The sequence below is a fragment of the Cinclus cinclus genome, chromosome 13, assembly GCF_963662255.1.
Source record: "Cinclus cinclus chromosome 13, bCinCin1.1, whole genome shotgun sequence".
NCBI classification, from domain to species: domain Eukaryota; kingdom Metazoa; phylum Chordata; class Aves; order Passeriformes; family Cinclidae; genus Cinclus; species Cinclus cinclus.
Window position 1 is genome coordinate 21,840,549 of NC_085058.1, and position 19,423 is coordinate 21,859,971.

Here is a 19,423-nt window from a genome sequence, read left to right on the forward strand (position 1 = left end):
TCCTTAGAAAGAAAACTATAGGAGAAGAAGAAACAAGTCATGAAGCTAAAAAAGGCAACAAGACTATCTTGATCTAATGAATGCAACAGGTTTTGTATTTAAAGACTTTGAGACATTTTTGTTGCTCCTTTGTGGTTAAACGAGTCACACGCCACAAGCTTGTGGCCAGGGGGCTGATTTTGGAGGCAGGAGATATGCTTGTGCTGCTTGATTGCTTGTTGGTTAAATGAAGCCCCCTCTAACCTTGGCAGGTGTGATCAATTTCCAAGAAGAAAAAAAAAAGGCTCTTGCTAATACAGCATTGTCTTTTCTTCAAGCTGAAGTACTGATCAACATTCCATGTGGTCCTGGATTTGTTACACTAGGCTTCTCTGAGCGCAAAATCTCAATTGGTATAGTGAAATATATCTTAAACAGCAGCTGCGGTGGTTGCACTGATGCTTGCAGTGCTAAGTGCCATTGCTGTCAGAGTATGTGGAGGTAGTGATGTAGCTGAATATGGAATGGTATTTTAAACTGCAAGCCTGGTTTAAAAAAGGGAGAACATTTTCAAGTGTCTTCACAATGCTAGTAGCTCTGATAGTAATTGCTAACAAGAGTGACTAATCCTTCCAGGGTTTCAGACAAATTCATGAGGTCAGGAGCAAAGCGGAACATGTACTTCCAGTTGGAGAAACTGCTGCCATAGCATATGCAAATAATGCTTCACTTTAATAGTTCCAGGAATTCCTTGACCACATCCAAGAGAAGTGTCTCTCAGATGCAACTGTTTTCCAGTATTGCTTGTAAGAAACTTCTCAGAGTGAAATCTGTACCTGTTCTTTCTTTCCAGGATGTTGTTTCTCATAGCAAGAAACTTAACAAGAAGAACAAGGAACAGCTCTCTGACATGATGATGCTGAACAAACAAAGGGGAGGTTTGAAAGCACTGAGCAAAGAAAAGAGAGAAAAGTTGGAAGCCTATCAGCATTTGTTCTACCTACTTCAGGTAAGCAACTTCTTACACTGCTCAGTAACATTTTGTCAGAAGGTTATATGTGTTAGCAGTCTTTGCTTATGCACTGTAGTTGTCACACAAGCAGTAAGGTTGGAAAAGACCTTTAAGATCAAGTCCAAACTGCAACTGTTTTGAGCCATCTTAGTTTTCAGCGACACCAGCGGGGACGTGCACGCTAAGTAATTTTTCTTCTTGTTGTAGACTAACCCAACCTACTTGGCCAAGCTGATTTTTCAGATGCCTCAAAACAAATCCACAAAATTCATGGATTCTGTCATCTTCACGCTGTATAACTATGCATCCAATCAAAGAGAGGAATACCTGTTGTTGCGACTTTTCCAAACAGCACTGCAGGAAGAGATCAAGTATGTGGTAGCATATGGCACATTCTTGCTGTTGAATCAGTTTTGGCAGTTCCTGAAATTGAGGCCACTTTCATGTTAAGTCTAGTGCTTATATGCAGATAATGCTAATCTGTACCTTCATTGTCCTCTTCCCATTTCATATCTGTTAATGTAGTCTATAAAAGAGGAGTCAAAGATGAGGGCTTTTCACTTCAGTCAAGATTTCACTGCTCAACATGGCAACTGCTTTTGATCTGATGAAAAGTCATGCTAAAATTCAGTCTAATCTCAATTCTCATCAATAGATGTCTGATTATAAATGCATCCAACAAACTGCAAATTTAGGCTTTATGAGACAGGAAGAGAGCTAAATCTAAGATCTCTGGATTTCCAGAAGCTATTGAGGAGTCTGAAATCTCTGTTGTTTGGCATTTCTATTTCCTGTCAATTTTAAAAGCTCCGGCTGTCCTCATACATGTTTTATTGAATTGGATAGGCCTTAGGAGCTCAATGTTACATGACTTTAGTTCTTTACAATGCAGAGTGGCACAACTTACTGTGAGGAAGAATATGCAATGAACTTTTTGAGGAACTACCCTTGAGCATTTTTTGGGAATGCTTTTTAAGCATTCAGGATAATATATGCCCTGAAACAAATAACAGCTTCTAAAAAAGGTTACCCCATCCCCCCCACCACCTCAAAGTCATGCTTGGAACAGTAGTCCAGGGAAGTGTAGGCAGTGACAGAGTTATGCATACTTCAGATTTCATATAGATTCTTTCTTCTTCAGATCAAAAGTAGACCAGATACATGAAATTGTGACTGGGAATCCTACTGTTATTAAAATGGTGGTAAGTTTCAATCGTGGTGCCCGAGGTCAGAATGCCCTGAGGCAGATCCTTGCACCAGTTGTGAAGGAAATAATTGATGACAAGTCACTTAATATCAAGACGGATCCTGTGGATATTTACAAGTCTTGGGTTAACCAGATGGAATCTCAAACGGGAGAGGCCAGGTATGGGGTCTGTTAATACTGTATTTTTCTAAACATGGCTTAGCTGCTTTGCATTGCTCAGGTAGTCATTCAAAACCATCCTTGGCTCCACTGCATGCATATGTCCAACTGATTGTCAAGACAGCTTTCATCTGAGAGTTCTAAGTTCGTATTCTGTTTATGGTGCTGAGAGTATTGAAGCAGAAAGTCATTAGGTGATGGAAGAAGAAATGCTCTTTTGTGCTTTCCTGTGTTAACTTGATAGCTAGCTACGAGATGCCCTCTAACCTAAAAGAATGCATTGTAAGAAAATGTATCTGGGAGTCTCTTCCATGTCAGTCCATATTCACGTCATGCATGACCTGTGCAAACAGGTACTATTCACATGCACACAAAGCAACTCTTGCTGGCAGAAAGCATTATATTGCAGTTCTCTTGATCCTAACATCTTTCTAATTAATAACAGCCACTGATGACCCTGATGATATATTGAGCTGTGTGATTTGGTGTCATTCTGTCTTTTTCTTCAGTGGTTGTGATTTGCTAGAACTGGTGGATTCTGTTGTGTTATTGGGGCTTTTTAATGCACTTTTAAAAAAAGGCAAAAGCCATACAGATGAATTAATTCCTCCATATCTAAAGCAATCTGCAGTCATACACCTTTGCACATTTTATGCAAAATTTTGAACATGTTAAAAATGGAAGTGAAGATGCATGTTCAGGTTCTTCTCTATACATGAGATCTAGGATACACCTTTATGAACTACCAGCTTCATCTATCTTGTGTTCACTGGCATACTATGCAATAGTTTCAGCTGAGTGAAAAAAAAGATTATTCTTTCAGCAGCATGTTACATTGATTTTATGGATGCTGCTCTAGCTTCTGCTTATATCCAAGTTTTCATCATATCAATAAATACCCAAATGCATAGTTTTCATTTTCACCAGTTTGCAGTCTGAAGTACCACTATGTGTTATGGACGATTCTTTTCTTGCCTAGTGTGCATGCTGTAAAATAGATTCAGTTTTGAGTTGGCTGGGTCTTTCTCTCAGTGGCCATTGCAAGGGAAAGTAAAGGAAGTAAAAGCAAAATCATTTCAGCTCTTAACGGTGCCAAACAGGTTAGTTAAAGGTAGTGGATAGCTTTTGGCAGTGAAGTGAAATGTTTCTGTGTCGGGCTATACGTTCTTGAAGTCCTAGCTTGAGTAATATTCTCCTTTATATGTCTGACCTTTTCAAATAGCAAACTGCCATATGATGTTACCCCTGAGCAAGCCCTAAGTCACGAAGAGGTGAGGACACGCCTGGATGCCTCAATCAGAAACATGAGGACAGTGACAGACAAGTTCCTGTCTGCCATTATTAGTTCAGTGGACAAAATCCCGTGAGTCTGATGCACCAGTGTCATCCCTGAGAAGTTGCTGGTGTCCTCGTGCTTGCAGCAGTCTTACTTGACCTTTTATTTCTCTTAGTTATGGGATGCGTTTCATTGCCAAGGTCCTAAAAGACTCCCTGCATGAGAAGTTTCCTGATGCTGGTGAGGATGAGCTTCTGAAGGTGAGGATCTATACAACTTTGTGCATAATTGTCAGCCAAACTGGCTGTGGCAAGCCCATCTGATTCTTCTGTTCTTATGTGTATGTCTGGAGAGGAGTGCATGTAAACATATTCATTTACCTCTGCAGATAGAAAATATTTCACATCAGGCTATTGATGTTAGCTTCATGCGCATCACTTGAGATGTAATACATTGTCTAGAAGGAAGTATCCTGATGCTTCTGTTTTGCTTTTAGTATCTTGGGCATTTGGACCTTTGGGTTTTTTGACCTGGGTTTACTGTTGCTCCTAGAAAGTAAACCTTGGGGTAACTAGTGTGATCACAGCCCACTGTTCACTCCTTAAAAGAGACAAGTTAAAAAGTCTGTGTGCAAAATTCTGATACTTCTAATGCTTCATCTATAACACACTAGGATATTTTGGTGGCACTATGTAGAGTCACTTCCCGTGATGCCTAGTCAGTTTTGTACTTTGCATTTCAGTTGGTTCAGAGAACTAAAAGGTTCCTAATATTAGTTGTTCTTAGATGACTACAGCATTGGGGTTTTCACTGACATTTCTTTGGTTTCGTGACTTCTGTTAAATTGTGAATTTCTGCCCAGGAATGCTTTACTTCTTAATACAATATAGTTTGGTTATTAGTATACTTGACGACGTCTCTTTAAGCTTCTCTGCCTCTGCTTCATTGCAAAATAATTGCCAATCTGAATGCTGTTTTCTTCTCTCTTCTAGTTCTGTGCTTTCCCATTCTGAGACATCGGTTCTTTCTATGCAGGTGAATTAATTTCTTCCATCTGTAAATTTAGGTGGAAAACGGCAGGTTTTGTTAATCCTCGTGGAAACAATCTAACTGTCCTCATGAAAGTCAAAACTGCAGTTGCGTGCAATAGCTACTTATAGATTGATTTTTAGAAACCAAAGATACCCATATAATATACTGTTCTTTTTGCCCTGCAAGTTCAAATGTCATTAACTCAATTTCTTTCATGGATTTATTTTTTTTTCTTTTTACTGGCAGTAAACAGTTTGACTGTTAATGGTCAGCAGACTATTAACATTCCACGGTATAATTTGTGAGAGTACAGCAGAGTCTTGCATAAAAACACTCGTCAAAACATGATCTCACGGAAACCAGTTACTAATTTCTGGGACTGATTAGCAATGGCTAGGTTTTTTCTCTGTGTTTTCAACTGTTTGTTCAGACCCTCCTTGTTCAGTCTCCTCCATGCATTTAAGTCACATGGCAAGCAGGTGAACCCAAGATTCAGTGGTGTAGCCTTCTGCAAATGAGCATGTGGTGAGAGAGCTTTTTTAAATCAGCATGGTGAGTTATTACCTTTCCATTGCTAGAATTACTTTTGGCAAAATATCAAATACAGGGTCAAAGAATATTGTGAGCATATGGATAATGTGATAGTCTGTCATTGCAGTTCTTTAAAATGTACTGCTGCTCACATTTGACTAGGTAAAATGGATTTTTGAAGCATCAAATGCCATTTGTTTTCTGGACTTCTGATTTTCTTGCTTCTGGATTAAATGGTTTCTCACTAATTAGGGGTCTGGGCCTGAATATGTAGCTGGCTTATAGAAGAAAGCTTTTATTCTGAAAGAGAGAAGGGCTTTGGACAAGAAATGGAAAGTAGTCTCCTCAGTTTAACTTCTTGGTGTGCCATTCTTCCTCCCTATTTTTGCTTTGTCAGAGATGGCAGCCAATGCTGCATGCTTCTTTAAAAATTTGCTCTTGTTCCATACTTAAACTTCATTACCAAATTAGTCTGTACCATGGTTGCTCTGCCCTCTGTTAGGCTAACTCAGTTGCATTTAATTCTTCTGACAGACTGTTTCATGCTCCTATCAGTAGTTCATTGGTAACTTGTAGTATCTCTTGTCTGTACACTTTTGTAAGTTGGAGTTCTAAATCTTTACACATAGTAAAATGTACTGCTGTATAGTCCTGTGATTGATAGTGCTCAGGCTTTCCTCTGTGTTGACTGCCTTAATGCATCTTTATGATACTAGTTTCTTTTCTTTTTCTTTTGGACACTGTAGATTTTTTGGGATGGTATGTGCCTCTATACAGCAGAACCTTTGTCTTGGAAAGAGGCTTACAAGGAAGTAATTTATCAAAACCCAGAGTGGTTTTAATAAAATTCGGTTGGGTCCTGTACTATTGTTTATTGATGTATTATTTCTCTCTTCCCCAGATTGTTGGCAACTTACTCTATTATCGCTACATGAATCCAGCCATTGTCGCACCAGATGCATTTGACATCATTGACCTTTCAGCTGGAGGTCAGCTGACAACAGATCAACGCAGAAACCTTGGTTCCATTGCAAAGATGTTACAGCATGCTGCATCCAATAAGATGTTTATGGGAGACAATGCTCATCTAGGCATCATTAATGAATACCTATTGCAGTCATACCAGAAATTCAGGTAGAAGACTGTAGCTGATTAAGCTGGGAAGTTTGGCATAGGGTAAAATTGCAAGTAAAAATGGAAAATACTAAATTTAGGATATGGAAAATTCTGTCTCTGTCAAATATGCAGTCTGTTAAAAATAAAAGAGATTTCACTCCAGACTGCCACAGGCATCAGTGACAATGGTGGATAAAATGTGTACCTGGAATTTATGAACAATGCATTGTGTGTTAATGAGATTGCAAAGTCAAGAGTTTAGAATATTTTTCGAAGAGTTTTTGTGTCCAAAATAAAGGTGGTTTTTGCACATATTGTTACGGTACTTTGGATGTGGACAACCAGAATGGACATATATTCTTCTGTCCTATGTGACCCCTGGTTCCACATGAAAATCTAGTGGTGATCAGGAATAAAGCAGGTGGGCATTTAGCTATTCATGTAGTTGAAGTAAGCTTTTGTTCAAAAATTGTCGTATCTCCTGTGTTTTGGAAAGAGGGTAACCAGAGATAATTGGGGGCAAAGGATGACAATGCAGTGGGGGGCAGGAGAACAAGGTCACTGAAGCCAGTTCTGTCAAATCTAAAAATGAGCAAATGTCAACATGGCCCATATCAATGATTGAATTTACTAGGTTGCTTCTGATTTGTTAAACTAAAGCCGACAAACTGTAGTATGCCATAGTGTACCATAGTTTAAAGAGGAGACTCTATTCTTGAGACTGTCATGGGGAGGTAATACTCTTCACATATCACATGACTCTCAGAGTCATACTGATTGTTCTCTCCTTCTTTGTTCTGAAGACGTTTTTTTCAGGCTGCCTGTGAGGTTCCTGAATTACAGGATAAATTTAATATTGATGAATATTCAGACTTGGTGACTCTCACTAAACCAGTAATTTATATTTCTATTGGTGAAATCATCAACACGCACACTGTAAGTATACGCCAGTCACATTTGCTCCTTATTGGCATTGTTTACGACGAAAATGCTGCTTCATTCTGAAACACGAAGGTACCAAATACAAGGCCGAAAGTTGTCATGATTGTAATTTGCAAGAGCTTGTTGATTTACAGAATAAAGTCATTTAGGTATGGCTTCACTAAGTTTCTTCTGAAAGCATTTGAGTATGTGACTTTGGCCTGAAGTAATGAAATTCTACTATCTAGAAAAGGATGTACTATTAAAACATAATTGTTTTTTCTGTTCATCTAGTTGCTCTTAGACCATCAAGATGCAATTGCTCCTGAGCACAATGATCCAATTCATGAGCTGCTGGATGATCTCGGAGAGGTTCCTACAATTGAGTCCCTAATAGGTGGTCTATTTGTTCTATTTGGTCCTAGTTTGTTCTGCTAAATTAATATGTGATATTGCCTTAAATGACCTAAAGTGCAGTAAAGAAACAGTAAGAAATCATTACAGGTCATTTAGGAGGATGTGCTCTAAAGAGCAGCAGCAGATTCATTGCAGTATATTTTCTCTGCATAATTTACTGCCCTGAAAAAAACAGGGGTTCTTTCTCTTCTCCCCACCCACGTCACCTCATCCCACTCTAGAAGTTTCTAGAAGACAGATGAATATTGACATTTTCTTTCTTCCATTACACTGGAGCAATTTCTCTGTGCTTGTGTCCCTGTTCCAGCTTTTTTGCAAAGGTCTGTCCTCCTTTCTGGAGATGTGTAGGTGTTCCTTTCTGAGTGCAGTAATAAATGTACGAAATAGCATGTGTTCCTTAAGAGTCTTAGGCATCTGGACAAGTAACATTTTTCTCCTCCTTTAGAGTTTTTTTCCATAAGGAAAACAGATTTTTATCCTTTTCTGGTTGGGGGAAGAAGGAACTATCACTACTAATCTGTGAAACTCTTCTGGAAACCTGAGGCACAGTTTACTACTTCAGGATATAACACATACTGGAAAAGATGCACAAGTTTTTCTCCATTGGTTTCTACGTTGCAGTTATTTGAAGTTTCTAGTCTGTGGGGGGAGGGAAGCAAACCAGGCACAGTTTTTGGAGAGGATACTCTGACAGCAGAAACTTACCTTGAAATTGCCTAACGAGAAAGGTCGGAACTTTCTAAAGGAGTGATTGCAACCACACTTTCTTCCAAGCACTGGCAGAGAACAAAATGTAAGAAACGTTATGTGGACGAGCATAGACCATGGGTTTAGCTAGTACTTGCCCTCCTTCCCCATTTCATTTCTCCTGTGTGCATAGTGTCACTGTGGCTAGTATGTCAAGAGTTCAATCTTTCTGCAGGCCTTTAAAAAATGGGGGGAAGGTACCAACAGTTGTTCTGGTGAAAGTTCATATGCAATTAGAGCAAGAAAATTTCTTTTTGATGGGATAGCTTACTTTGTTCAAGGGATGATGACAAGCTTGGACGCTAACAAGGGCTTTGTACTTAGCTTGAAACGTATTTTGTTGAGGACATGAACATATGGGCATCATCACATTTTTGTTTCTAAAGTACTTTAGGCAGTTGAGCCACTCTTCTCTGTGAGATACTGAGATACAGTGTGGAATACATGTAAATCTTTAAGGCGTGCAAAATGCTGATTTTGTGGTGCTTTTCTGGCCAGTGCATTCTCTCAGATTTGTTATGAGAAAAGTCTGTATTCTATATTCAAGACGATGTCTTTAAAAGTTGGTTTGGGTGTTGAAGTGTCCTTTTGACAGTATAGGAAACAGTCTGTTTTTTCTGTGATCTGTTATGTAGGGAAAGATTACGAAGTCCTAACAGTCAAGAAGGTAAAAAATGTGATTTAATCTATAAACTCTCTGCTTGGCAGGAGAAGGTACTGGCAATGTTAATGACCCCAACAGGGAAATGCTAGCAAAGACTGAGGTTTCTCTCACACTCACTAATAAATTTGACGTTCCTGGTGATGAGAATGCAGAGATGGATGCACGGACAATTCTGTTGAAGTAAGTAGGGGGTAACTACCTGGTACATTGCTCAAAAGAAGAAGCAACTGGAATTTTAACAGTTAATCTGCATGTGAAAATAAGAGAATCGAGGCATAATTTAAAGAAATGTGTGGGGACTGTTACTCTAAATACTATGAGATTGTAGCCATGTCCTTTTCCATGCTGTGGCATGACTTTTAAATGATGAAGACTTAAGAGCCTTTTTGAGATGCATGGGTCTTACGACCTTAATGGAAACAGAACCATGGACTGTCAGGAATTTTATTATTGTCAGAATCTGTATTCTGGAAAACTTTTTACTGATAGTGGCTCTTGGCCAGTTTTCAACAAATCCCTATTGCTGAGATATATAGTGCAGTGACCTGACATTCAAATGCATGTTTACCTCCTCTGATGCATTCATGCTCAGATGCTAGATAGTTTAATTGAAAAATCTTTGGTCAGCATGCACTTGGCCTAGGCAGACAAGTGATCTCCCACAAGAAAATTTTGTCTCCAGGAATAACTTTAACCAGACTTCTTAAAAGAGACATCAGTATTTTCCTACCCACCAGACGAAGGTGACATTGATTTCAAAAGTAAAGATTTACCAGTTGCACTGGTAGCCATTGAAGTTGTGGATGATGAGGAAGGTGCCTGTGTGATGCAGTGTGTGTGACTCCGAAAGTAATTCCAGCCTGACTGCCGAGATGCTGTTTGGTTTCGTTGTGTGGCTTAAGGGCAGAAATGATTCAGAGTGGACACCGACTGTGATTAAATCTCAGCTCAAATCATGACCCTCAGGAAATGACCCTGTCTGTCACCAGACTGGAGTTGAGATCTACCTTGTCTCCCATGCCCATAAGAAAGTAATCCTTCGGAGTTTTCTGATACCTGCTATAGATCACTAAAGCGTGCTTGTGGATGGATAATATTATAGAGCTTTTGTGGTTGCATAAATGGGCTGTGGCTGCTACCTGCTTTATCTTTCACCTTGAATGCAGTTTCTGTGGTCCACGTGGCAGTACCGGGGGTACCTTGTAATATATGGGGTAGCATCCTTGCTATTCGAGGGAGTTTCTGGGAGCAAATTGTGCATATTACAGAGAGGAACTTTTTGGGCAACCAGTAATAATGTTTCCAATAATACACTGTCCAAAAAGTAAAATGTTTCTCAGGGTTCTGGTCTGGTTTAGCCTATGACTACTTGAGTGCTCATCTAGTAATACTCTGACTTTAAATAAAGCAGTAACATTTGTATTTTTGCAGAACAGAAGAGTATTAAAGGTCTTTCTTCTTAAAATTTTTTCTCCTATTCTCCTTGATTTCTTTGCAGCACAAAACGTTTAATTGTTGATGTAATCCGCTTCCAGCCAGGGGAGACACTGACTGAAATTTTGGAAACTTCAGCTACCTTAGAGCAAGTATGATCTCTGTATTATCTGTGCTGGGTTTAGACTAGGAAATCTGTGTAGATATATGTGGGTATATGTGGGACTCTCTGTTTAGGTATTGCAGTGAAGCCGTCTCCACTGATGATGGAGCAGAGTGTAATGATAATCAGGAGGGTGTACAATGGAAGTAAATTGTATGTCTGAGTCTTATTCCTGCAGTAGTTGCTAGAAACTGTTTCTGTAGAAGACCATTTTAGATGGTAGGTAGGCTTCTGCTGATTCCCACGTGTAGGATGTTTTCATCAAAACGCGTTCATTTGAGTCAGTACGGGAATTGCCAAGCAAAACTCTTTATCCTGTGTTATGCCAGAGATCAAACAATCTGTGTCTACTTCTTTTTGTCACCTTAAAAATGATCTGCTTATGAACTTGCAGGTTTTTTTCTTCTTCTAGGAAGCAGAGCATCATAGAGCTATGCAGAAACGGGCCATTCGTGATGCTAAAACTCCTGATAAGATGAAAAAATCTATCTCTGTAAAGGAAGATGGCAACTTGAATCTCCAAGGAAAAAAAGAAAAAATCAAGGCAGGCCTGAAGAAGTTGACAGAACTGGGGCCAGTGAATGCTGAAAATAAATACCAGGAACTAATCAATGACATTGCAAAGGTATACCATTTGATGGTTTCCTAGTAATCATGGCGGAGTTTTCCCAGTTCGCAGCTTTGTGAAATTCTCATGAGTTTTCAGGAGGAGAGTAAGGTTTTTAGTAGCTAGTTTATAGAGAAAAAAATCACACATTTTGTTGCCGCATTTCCACCTCCTGGCATGTGGGAAGTCCTTTATTTTTATACAATGTTTCTGTTCCCTCTAATGGCTGTGTTGCCATGTTCTCAGGTTCTATGAGGAAAAACTTATTAAGAAAACATATTAAGAAAAGACTTAAGAGCTTGGAAGGGAAGTCCTGATGTGTGTTTTTCTGCTCCATTTCACTAATTCAAGTAGTGCCTCTACAAGCTTATTCACACAAAGAAGTTTTGCTCATAACTCTAAGACATCATAAGTGTTATTTTAAATGATTTAAATGTGCCCGTCAAAGAATACCTAAATGATAAGGGGGTGGCTGTGAAAAACTTACAGAAGAGATCCAGTACTGTTGTATATTGCTACAGTGACAATATATTTTATATCACATTGTTTACTGAAAAACTATTCAGGAAATATTAGGTAAGTAAACCAACTAAATGATTGCCTTCAGGGATCTGGTAAGAATTAATTGTACTATAGATAATATGTTTCACAAATTAAAGTAGCAGTCAATGAATGTAGTGTTTTCTTGTTGAGATATTAAGGCAAGTGATGCTTAAAGGCTGACTGACAAAAATAATGAAGTCTGTGTGCTGCTATGATTGTAGTGCTTGATTTGTAAGATACTTTCCCTACCCAGTGCTGGAAAAATTGCTACTTTTATATCATGGGCTTTCAGTGTCCACTCCAGTCATCGCAACTAGAACAGAACTGAAATTTGAGAGGGCCACAAAAGGTGCAAGTGTACCGCCGTGTAGAGTTGGTTAGTTCCACAAATAATCATCACAGAGAAAAAGCTATGACACTTAAAGTGGGGCAAGTGCAAATGAGTGCTCAAACCTTGCATGAAGCAAGACTAAGCAAAATCAAATGGTGTGTTTCAAGTACAAACACACAAAAAGTGTGTTTCAAGTGGCTCTGGGACTGAGCACCTGGAGAGCTCTAATGACTAACTCTATACCTGTCTTTCTCTGTGGTGTAGGATATCAGAAATCAGCGTAGATACCGTCAGAGAAGAAAGGCGGAGCTAGTGAAGCTGCAGCAGACATACAATGCCTTGAACTCCAAAGCTACTTTTTATGGAGAGCAAGTAGATTATTACAAAAGTTACATAAAGACCTGCTTGGATAACTTGGCCAGCAAGGGCAAGTAAGTATCTTGGAATTGCAGAGCCATAGAATGGTTTGGGTTTGAGGGGACCTTTAAAGACCATCTAGTTGCCACCACCCTACCATGAGCAGGGACGCCTTCCACTAGACCGAGTTGCTCTAAGCCCCATCCAGCCTGGGCTGGAACAGTTCTGGAATGAGGCAACCACAGCTTCCCAGGGCAGCTTGTCCTGGGGCGTCACAACCCTCACAAGGAAGCTGTTGATGGCAATTCTTTGAGTGTGACTATCTGGTTGAGTCTTTATCCATCAAGTGATCCATCTGTCAAATTCATGTCTCTTTAATTTAGATGCAAGGATGTTGTGTGGAATGTTGTTGAATGTTTTTCACAAATACAGGTAGATGATTGTCCGTCACTTTTCCCTCATCCAGAAGTGGTATATTAACCCCCTTGTAGCAGGTCACCAAATTGGCCAGGCACCTGAGTGAAGGTGTATATTGGTTGTCACAAATTATCTCCTTGTTTTCCATGTATCTTAGGATAGTTTCCAGGAGGATCTTGCCAGTCATGGAGGTGAGACAGACTGTCTTCCTTATTTTCCTTTTCCAGTTCTCATATGTGATGGATAGTGGCTTAGCCACTTCCTCCACCAGTTCCCTGATGATCCACAGACACATCTCATCAAGGTCCATGGACTTGCACACCCTCAGGTTCCTTAGATGGTCTTGAACCTGATGACCTGCAGCAGGTGGTTCCATTGCCCTAGAGGTTCTTCTTAAAAGAAAGCATGTGTTGCTAAGAACCACAAACCTATCTACTCAAAGCTCCTCGTCCGAGCTCTTTCACACAGCAGTAGTTCTAGTGAAAGGGTCTCAGCAGCAGTAAGAAAATACAGGGAGAGGTCCTTGCCATGATTGGAGTCAGAAAGACAGACTTGAAAGACTTTTTGGTCCCTTTGGAAGAAGAGAGTGCAGAGAGTCTAGTGGTGTGAAGCTTGTCTGCATATGCAATTACTGCTCAGTCTGTCCTGTCATCCTTCTTGGGAACAGAGAATGATTTCCTTACCTACAAGGAAACCCTTGATCACAAATTGTCCCTGTTTTTATGACAAAATGAAGTCAGCTGTTACCGTGTTAAACAATTCAGATTTTCTGGTGGGGGGGGCAATATTGGTCTTCTCCAGTCAGATGTGAGAATCTAAACTCTTTTCATTTGCATAATGCAAATAGATGGAAGTTTTTGAGTAGTCTGAGCTTTTTTCATGTCAGTTGTCATTAGACCCCATTTTGCCTAATGACAGATGGTATTGCTTTTTATGAAGTACCAAGTATGTTTCGGGTGGTATTTTTTGTTGTTGTTTTTTGGTTTTTTTTTTAATATTTATTCAGTACTAATATTATTTTCCTGCTTAAATGTTATTGGCAAATAATAGAAAATTAAAGATCTGGTCTGGGCTATAAATGCTTTGTAGGTAAATTGATTAGTAGAAGTACATCATTATCTATCATAGTTCATGTCATAGTTTATTAGCTGTATTGATTCTATGCCCTCTTTCAAATAGGTTTGAAGATTCATTGCTCAAAATGTCTTTACTTGTTTGTGATTTTCTAATTTGTTTGGTTTGCCTTTTGTCCCCAGAGTCTCCAAGAAACCTCGAGAGATGAAAGGCAAAAATAGTAAAAAGATTTCTCTGAAATACACAGCAGCTCGGCTTCATGAGAAGGGAGTGCTTTTAGAGATTGAGGACCTGCAAGGTAACCAGTGAGTATCTTTCTAAAACTCTTTACAGCTAAATAACCTTTTTGGAGGAAAAGGAAAATAGGTATGCTGAATTCTTGCATTTTTGGTAGAACTAGTCTAGGTACTATAGTCTAGGTGACAGCTGAGGAACAGCAATTTTGAGATCTGTTTGAGGTTGTGTCACATTGTCTTGCCATTTTGTTCTTGGAATTTTAGTGTTGTTAGTAGACTTAGCCATTAAAGCTGAAAAAGTTGCTAGGCTGGCATCCCTAGGCCAAGAAACCATGCATAGTGATCACTCTTCAGCTGTCTTTTTCAGGTTGGAGCAAAGCAATTCTTTGAATAAGAATTGTAATGTGATTTAAACATGACATCCTCTTTCCCCCAGCCCCATCCTCTTCCCACAACCCCCAACAACTCTGTCACCCCCAAAGTTATGTAAGGGTACCTCCTTGATTGAATTGTTGGTATGATAAATAGCTTTTATTGTTGAAAAATCTGCTTAATGCTAGCTCGAGTTTCTCCAACTGTAGTTTGCTAGCCTTGAGAAGCTGGCACAGCTTGTGTGGAATATAGAGGAGCTGACTGTTACTAGAATTTTTTCAACTCTGAATCATACTTTGTACTGGATGCACTAAATGAGGCGTGAATCTGCAGCACTGAAGTAGACTGCTTAGACTGTACAAGCTAAATTAAAAGATCCTGTTTCCTGCTATGCTTGTGTGAGGATGTGATTTACCAGACATAGAGCCTGTTAGGCTTCCATTCATTGTTGTATTGAGTCTGGGTGGCTTTTATGGGCTCATTTCAAATGGGGATAATAAAGAGTTAAGAATAGAATTCTTAGAAATTTATCTTTATGCTTCATTTCATGTATTCCCTCCCTGTGATTTTACATTTCTCAAATTTCATAGGTTTAAAAACGTGATTTTTGAAATCAGTCCAACAGAAGAAGTAGGAGATTTTGAGGTTAAAGCAAAATTCATGGGTGTACAGATGGAAACCTTTATGTTACATTATCAGGTGAGAACTGTCCTATTTAATAGTGTCATGTAAGTTCCCCTTGCCAGAATCTTCATCAAAACAGCAAAGACATGTTTTTTCCTAAGCAGTCTGAAAAATGCTCTCAGAAGCAACCTATTTGTTGCAGGTGAAACAGATGCAGCATGTACAGGGGATCTAAACTGCTTTTTACTTCTTTGCTAATGAAAGCCTGATCTCAGTGTATGTTCTTAATTATGTGTACACATACACACACAAAACAAACACTTGTATTTTCAACAATTTCCTGCTACAGGAGAGAGCTTGAGAGTCTGTGGCAACAGTCACCTGGGCTTGTATGTGATACCTTCAGCCAGTCATTATGTATTGATATTCTTTCTTCTACCATATACTTCCCCGTTTCTTTCCAGTTCTTAGGTATCCTCCTTAGGTGTCAGACTTGACTTAGGCCACCAGAACAGGTGTGCTGACTGACCTTTTCCCAAACGGTTCCCTGTTCTTTCTCTCATGCCAGTAATGTTACATCTGGTGACTCTGTCCCTTTTTTCCACTTCTTTGCCCACTCCCTGTCCATCTTGGCATTCATTAGGTTTGTTCGTTGTGGAAGCCTTAGGCATCTCGAAACAGATGGTGTGCAGTAGCACCTTGCATTGCAGTTAGTCCACGCCCACCTGACTGGCTGCCTCACACCTTTTGTTTGCTTTGAGGACTCCCCTGGTTTGTTCTGGTCCTAATCCATCAGAGCTGGTCATGAACTTCTTGGTTCATGAGGGGGCTACCCAAGGTTACTCGCTTCTCAGGCACATAGTTTACTATACCACTATGCCTTTGTAGCAGTGGTTTGCAGATAAAGCAAATGTTGTCAGAGGACAGCAACATGGGATACAACATCTCACATGTCCATCCACATGCCCACACTTACCCGCCTTGTTACCTGCATGAGTGGAATTGCTGAAGGAATGTAATTGGTGAGATAAAAATCAGTGCAGGTGCATTGCTGACAAAGTGAAGTATAACTAGAAGTACTGCCTTATGTAAAAACCTCAGAGACTGAATTGACACCATATGCATAGTGACTGAGATGCCATTTCTTTTTGTGCCCTAGATTGAAGTGCTGTAAGCTGCTTCCCTGAGATCTGTGGCAACTAAAGCTTTCAGAAAGGGACACTGGAATGTTGTAATTTTTCATGGGTACATGATAGAACTAGGCACATAAATACTTTAAATGTTACAGCAAATTTATGGCTGCTGTGTAAATGACAAGGCTGGAGATGGCTAGATCTGAAATTTGGATTACTTAGAATGGTTTTCTATTTCTGCTCTGTAACATGTTTTTTTAAACGCACTGCTTAAAATAATTAAGGTCTTAAATGCTTTAGAATGACTATTTTTTACACAGTAAGAGTGGCTTTCTAATAAGTCTTGCTTTTCTATCTTACAGTGTGTACTTATTTATTGATATTCTTTAACATCCTACTGTACTACAGAGTCTTTTATATTCTCTGTAAACTTTTGAGGTTTCCTCACTCATTAATATATTCTCTGGCAGGATCTCTTGCAGTTGCAGTATGAAGGTGTTGCTGTCATGAAGTTGTTCGACAGAGCAAAAGTGAATGTCAATCTTCTGATCTTTCTTCTGAATAAGAAGTTTTATGGGAAGTAACTGACCTCTACCAGCAAGTCTGTGAAAGGAGAGATGGATAGAAACCTGCTCCTAAAACTTTTAATAATGTATTGATGTATCAGTATATTCCCACCTTGTGTTAATTGTATTGAATGTATCATGAAGGAGGACTAAGAACCTCTTGGGAATTGACAGCCCTGACTGAGTCTGCAGGAATTTGGTTTCTTGTTTATTTATAATGTTCAACTTTGAAGATCTCCTTTAGAGCAGTTATTTTAGAATGTATTTTTACATGGTTTTGGGAATTAAACTAATATTAGAGTATACTTAGGCCATGTGAATGCTTAATTTGCCTAATCATGTGCTTTGTGAGGCTGGAATTCTTGTTTGCCTTTGCAAAGAGAAAGCTGGCACTGTGTAGAGGTCTGTTAGCCTCTTTCTGAGAGCCAAAAAAAGGGTTGCGGGTGGTATTTGAGCTCCAGTTACTCTCAAGCAGCAAAGACTAATATAAAACATGGTCAAAGGTCTAGGTTACCCGTTTTGTTTGCAAACTTGCATTGGTAGAGGTGGCAGTGGCCAGTTGCCAAGATTAGAACTACTGCTGTTAGGATAATCAATAGGCATCATAAACAGTTACTGAACAATTTGTGATTATATACTACAGTCACATATAGCAGCTTTAGTGTCTCATATTTCTTGCTTTGTTTTTGTTTATCACACTGTAGTAATTTACAGATGTCCCCTTAAATGGAGGGACTGTGGAATGTATTTAATAGAGCTTATAGATAAAAAGATTTTTGTGGAAGGGGAGAGCAGCTGAAAAAATGTCCTGTGGCACGTTAACTTTTAATGTTGCTTGCAAAGCATTTGAAATGTAAAATTCACTCCTTTTTTCCAGTTTAGAGCAATGTTCTATATATCTGTGTCTCATGCAGTAAATCTTAGTTTTCTTCCTTGGATAAGTCTGTAGGTAGAGCCTATCTCAAATAGATTAACTTTTAAAAAGTTATTTTTTTCCAGCTACACTCAATTTTTTTGTTTATTATTTCATGGAGGTTTTGTCTGCACTTCTTCACAGTGGTGGTGGTGGTGCTGGCTGTTCTGCTATATCCAATAAAAATGCAGACTCTTAAAAAATACAATCTGACCTTTAAATTCATTGGCTTTAGATGTCTCTTTTTTTTCCTTAACTTTTTTTTTAAGGGACATATCTCCTGCAAATTTGAAGTTGGCCTGCTTGTTCAGGTTACTGTTCAGAGTTTAAATGAACTGTTTGATCTACAGTGAGGCAGTTCTTTCAGCTTAGATATTTTTTTCTCATGAAAGACATTCCTAGTATTTGAAATGGCTGTCAATAACTTTTCTGCAGTTCTCTTGGAAGAAAATACATAAACTTGCTGGTGTTTATACTGTTTTTAAACATTTTCTGGTATTGGTGTACATGTGGCCTGCCCAATTAAAAAAATTGATTACCAAGCCCAAGGAAGCTGGAGCACATCAACCATTCAGCTTTCACCTCATTTCATCAGGGGCTTTATGGCCCTGCCAAGAGACAGAGGTTAATTGATGAGTCCCAGGCCGAGCCATGACAGTAATGGGTTCTGTTTGGGCTGGTGGTTTATTGACATGTTCACCAGCCACACTCTCTAATAATTACTCCTGGGGTTTGTTCCTGTTTTTCTTTCAGCCTCATATCCAACTTCCCACTCCTTCTCTCTGTCCAGTGTGTCTTTTGTGCTCCTTTCTTTGCCCTGTGTGCTCCCCCACTCTTCCTTTCCACTACTTCACTCTATCTTGTTCTTTTTCTTTCAAGAAATAAATCCTTAATACTTATTTAATAAATGTTGCTCAATCCCTCTCCCTGTTCCGTCCTGCTTTTTGTCTCCTTCCCTGCCTGCATCTTTATTTTTCCTTCCTTCTTCCTCTCCTTTTCCTTTTGTCCTGTACTGTGACTGTATTTCTTTGTCCCTCTCACTGTCCCTTTGCCTGCACCTGTCTGCCTAGTGCTGCTCCCTGACTGCACGCTCTCTTGGTGAGCCTCTGTCCTGCTGGCCGTGCCTTTTCTGTCCCCGTCCCCGTGCCGCTCCGTGCCCGTCTTTACCGTCACGAGCACGTGGCGTGGTCGATTCCTGTCTCCCGGTCCTGGTTTCCCTTTTTGTCTCTGTGTCCCTGCGTCCTTGCTGTGTGTTCGGGACTCCGTCTTTTTGTCTGTCCTTCTCCGTGCCTCACTCGTGTTCCCGTTCTGTTCCCTGTGGCTCTGTGGTGCTCCCCGTGCCACTGTTTCCCCCGGGATCCTTGTGTCCCCTTCGCTGCCCCTGTTCTTTTTTTAATCCCTCTCTCGTGCTGCCCATCTAGCATCCCTTTTTTGGTTTTGTTTTTTTTTTTCCTCCATTTCATCCTGCACCCCGATCTTCATTTTCTTTCCTGTGTCCTCTCTGCTGCCACTCTCTGCCTCGTGTCCTCTGTGTCTGCGGGGCTGGGGAGGAACTTGAGCCCTCCTGGGGGCTGGCCCCCCCCCCCCCCCCC

At 39.8% G+C, this 19,423-nt stretch overlaps 1 protein-coding gene across 2 annotated transcripts in view; it reads left to right on the plus strand.

Annotated features, from left to right (window-relative positions):
* The window catches only part of IQGAP1 (IQ motif containing GTPase activating protein 1), a 47,851-nt gene extending 29,670 nt beyond the window's left edge, over positions 1-18,181 (plus strand). For both annotated transcript variants that reach the window (XM_062501809.1, XM_062501808.1), the window contains exons 24-38: positions 833-988; positions 1,199-1,362; positions 2,133-2,357; positions 3,580-3,720; positions 3,809-3,893; positions 6,098-6,330; positions 7,116-7,248; positions 7,528-7,630; positions 9,106-9,241; positions 10,560-10,647; positions 11,071-11,283; positions 12,404-12,570; positions 14,170-14,292; positions 15,186-15,294; positions 16,823-18,181. In XM_062501809.1, coding sequence (XP_062357793.1) covers positions 833-988; positions 1,199-1,362; positions 2,133-2,357; positions 3,580-3,720; positions 3,809-3,893; positions 6,098-6,330; positions 7,116-7,248; positions 7,528-7,630; positions 9,106-9,241; positions 10,560-10,647; positions 11,071-11,283; positions 12,404-12,570; positions 14,170-14,292; positions 15,186-15,294; positions 16,823-16,936 — 2,190 coding nt within the window. In that variant the 3' untranslated portion in view covers positions 16,937-18,181. The remainder of the gene's footprint in view (positions 1-832; positions 989-1,198; positions 1,363-2,132; positions 2,358-3,579; positions 3,721-3,808; positions 3,894-6,097; positions 6,331-7,115; positions 7,249-7,527; positions 7,631-9,105; positions 9,242-10,559; positions 10,648-11,070; positions 11,284-12,403; positions 12,571-14,169; positions 14,293-15,185; positions 15,295-16,822) is intronic.
* Positions 18,182-19,423: the final 1,242 nt, after the last annotated feature.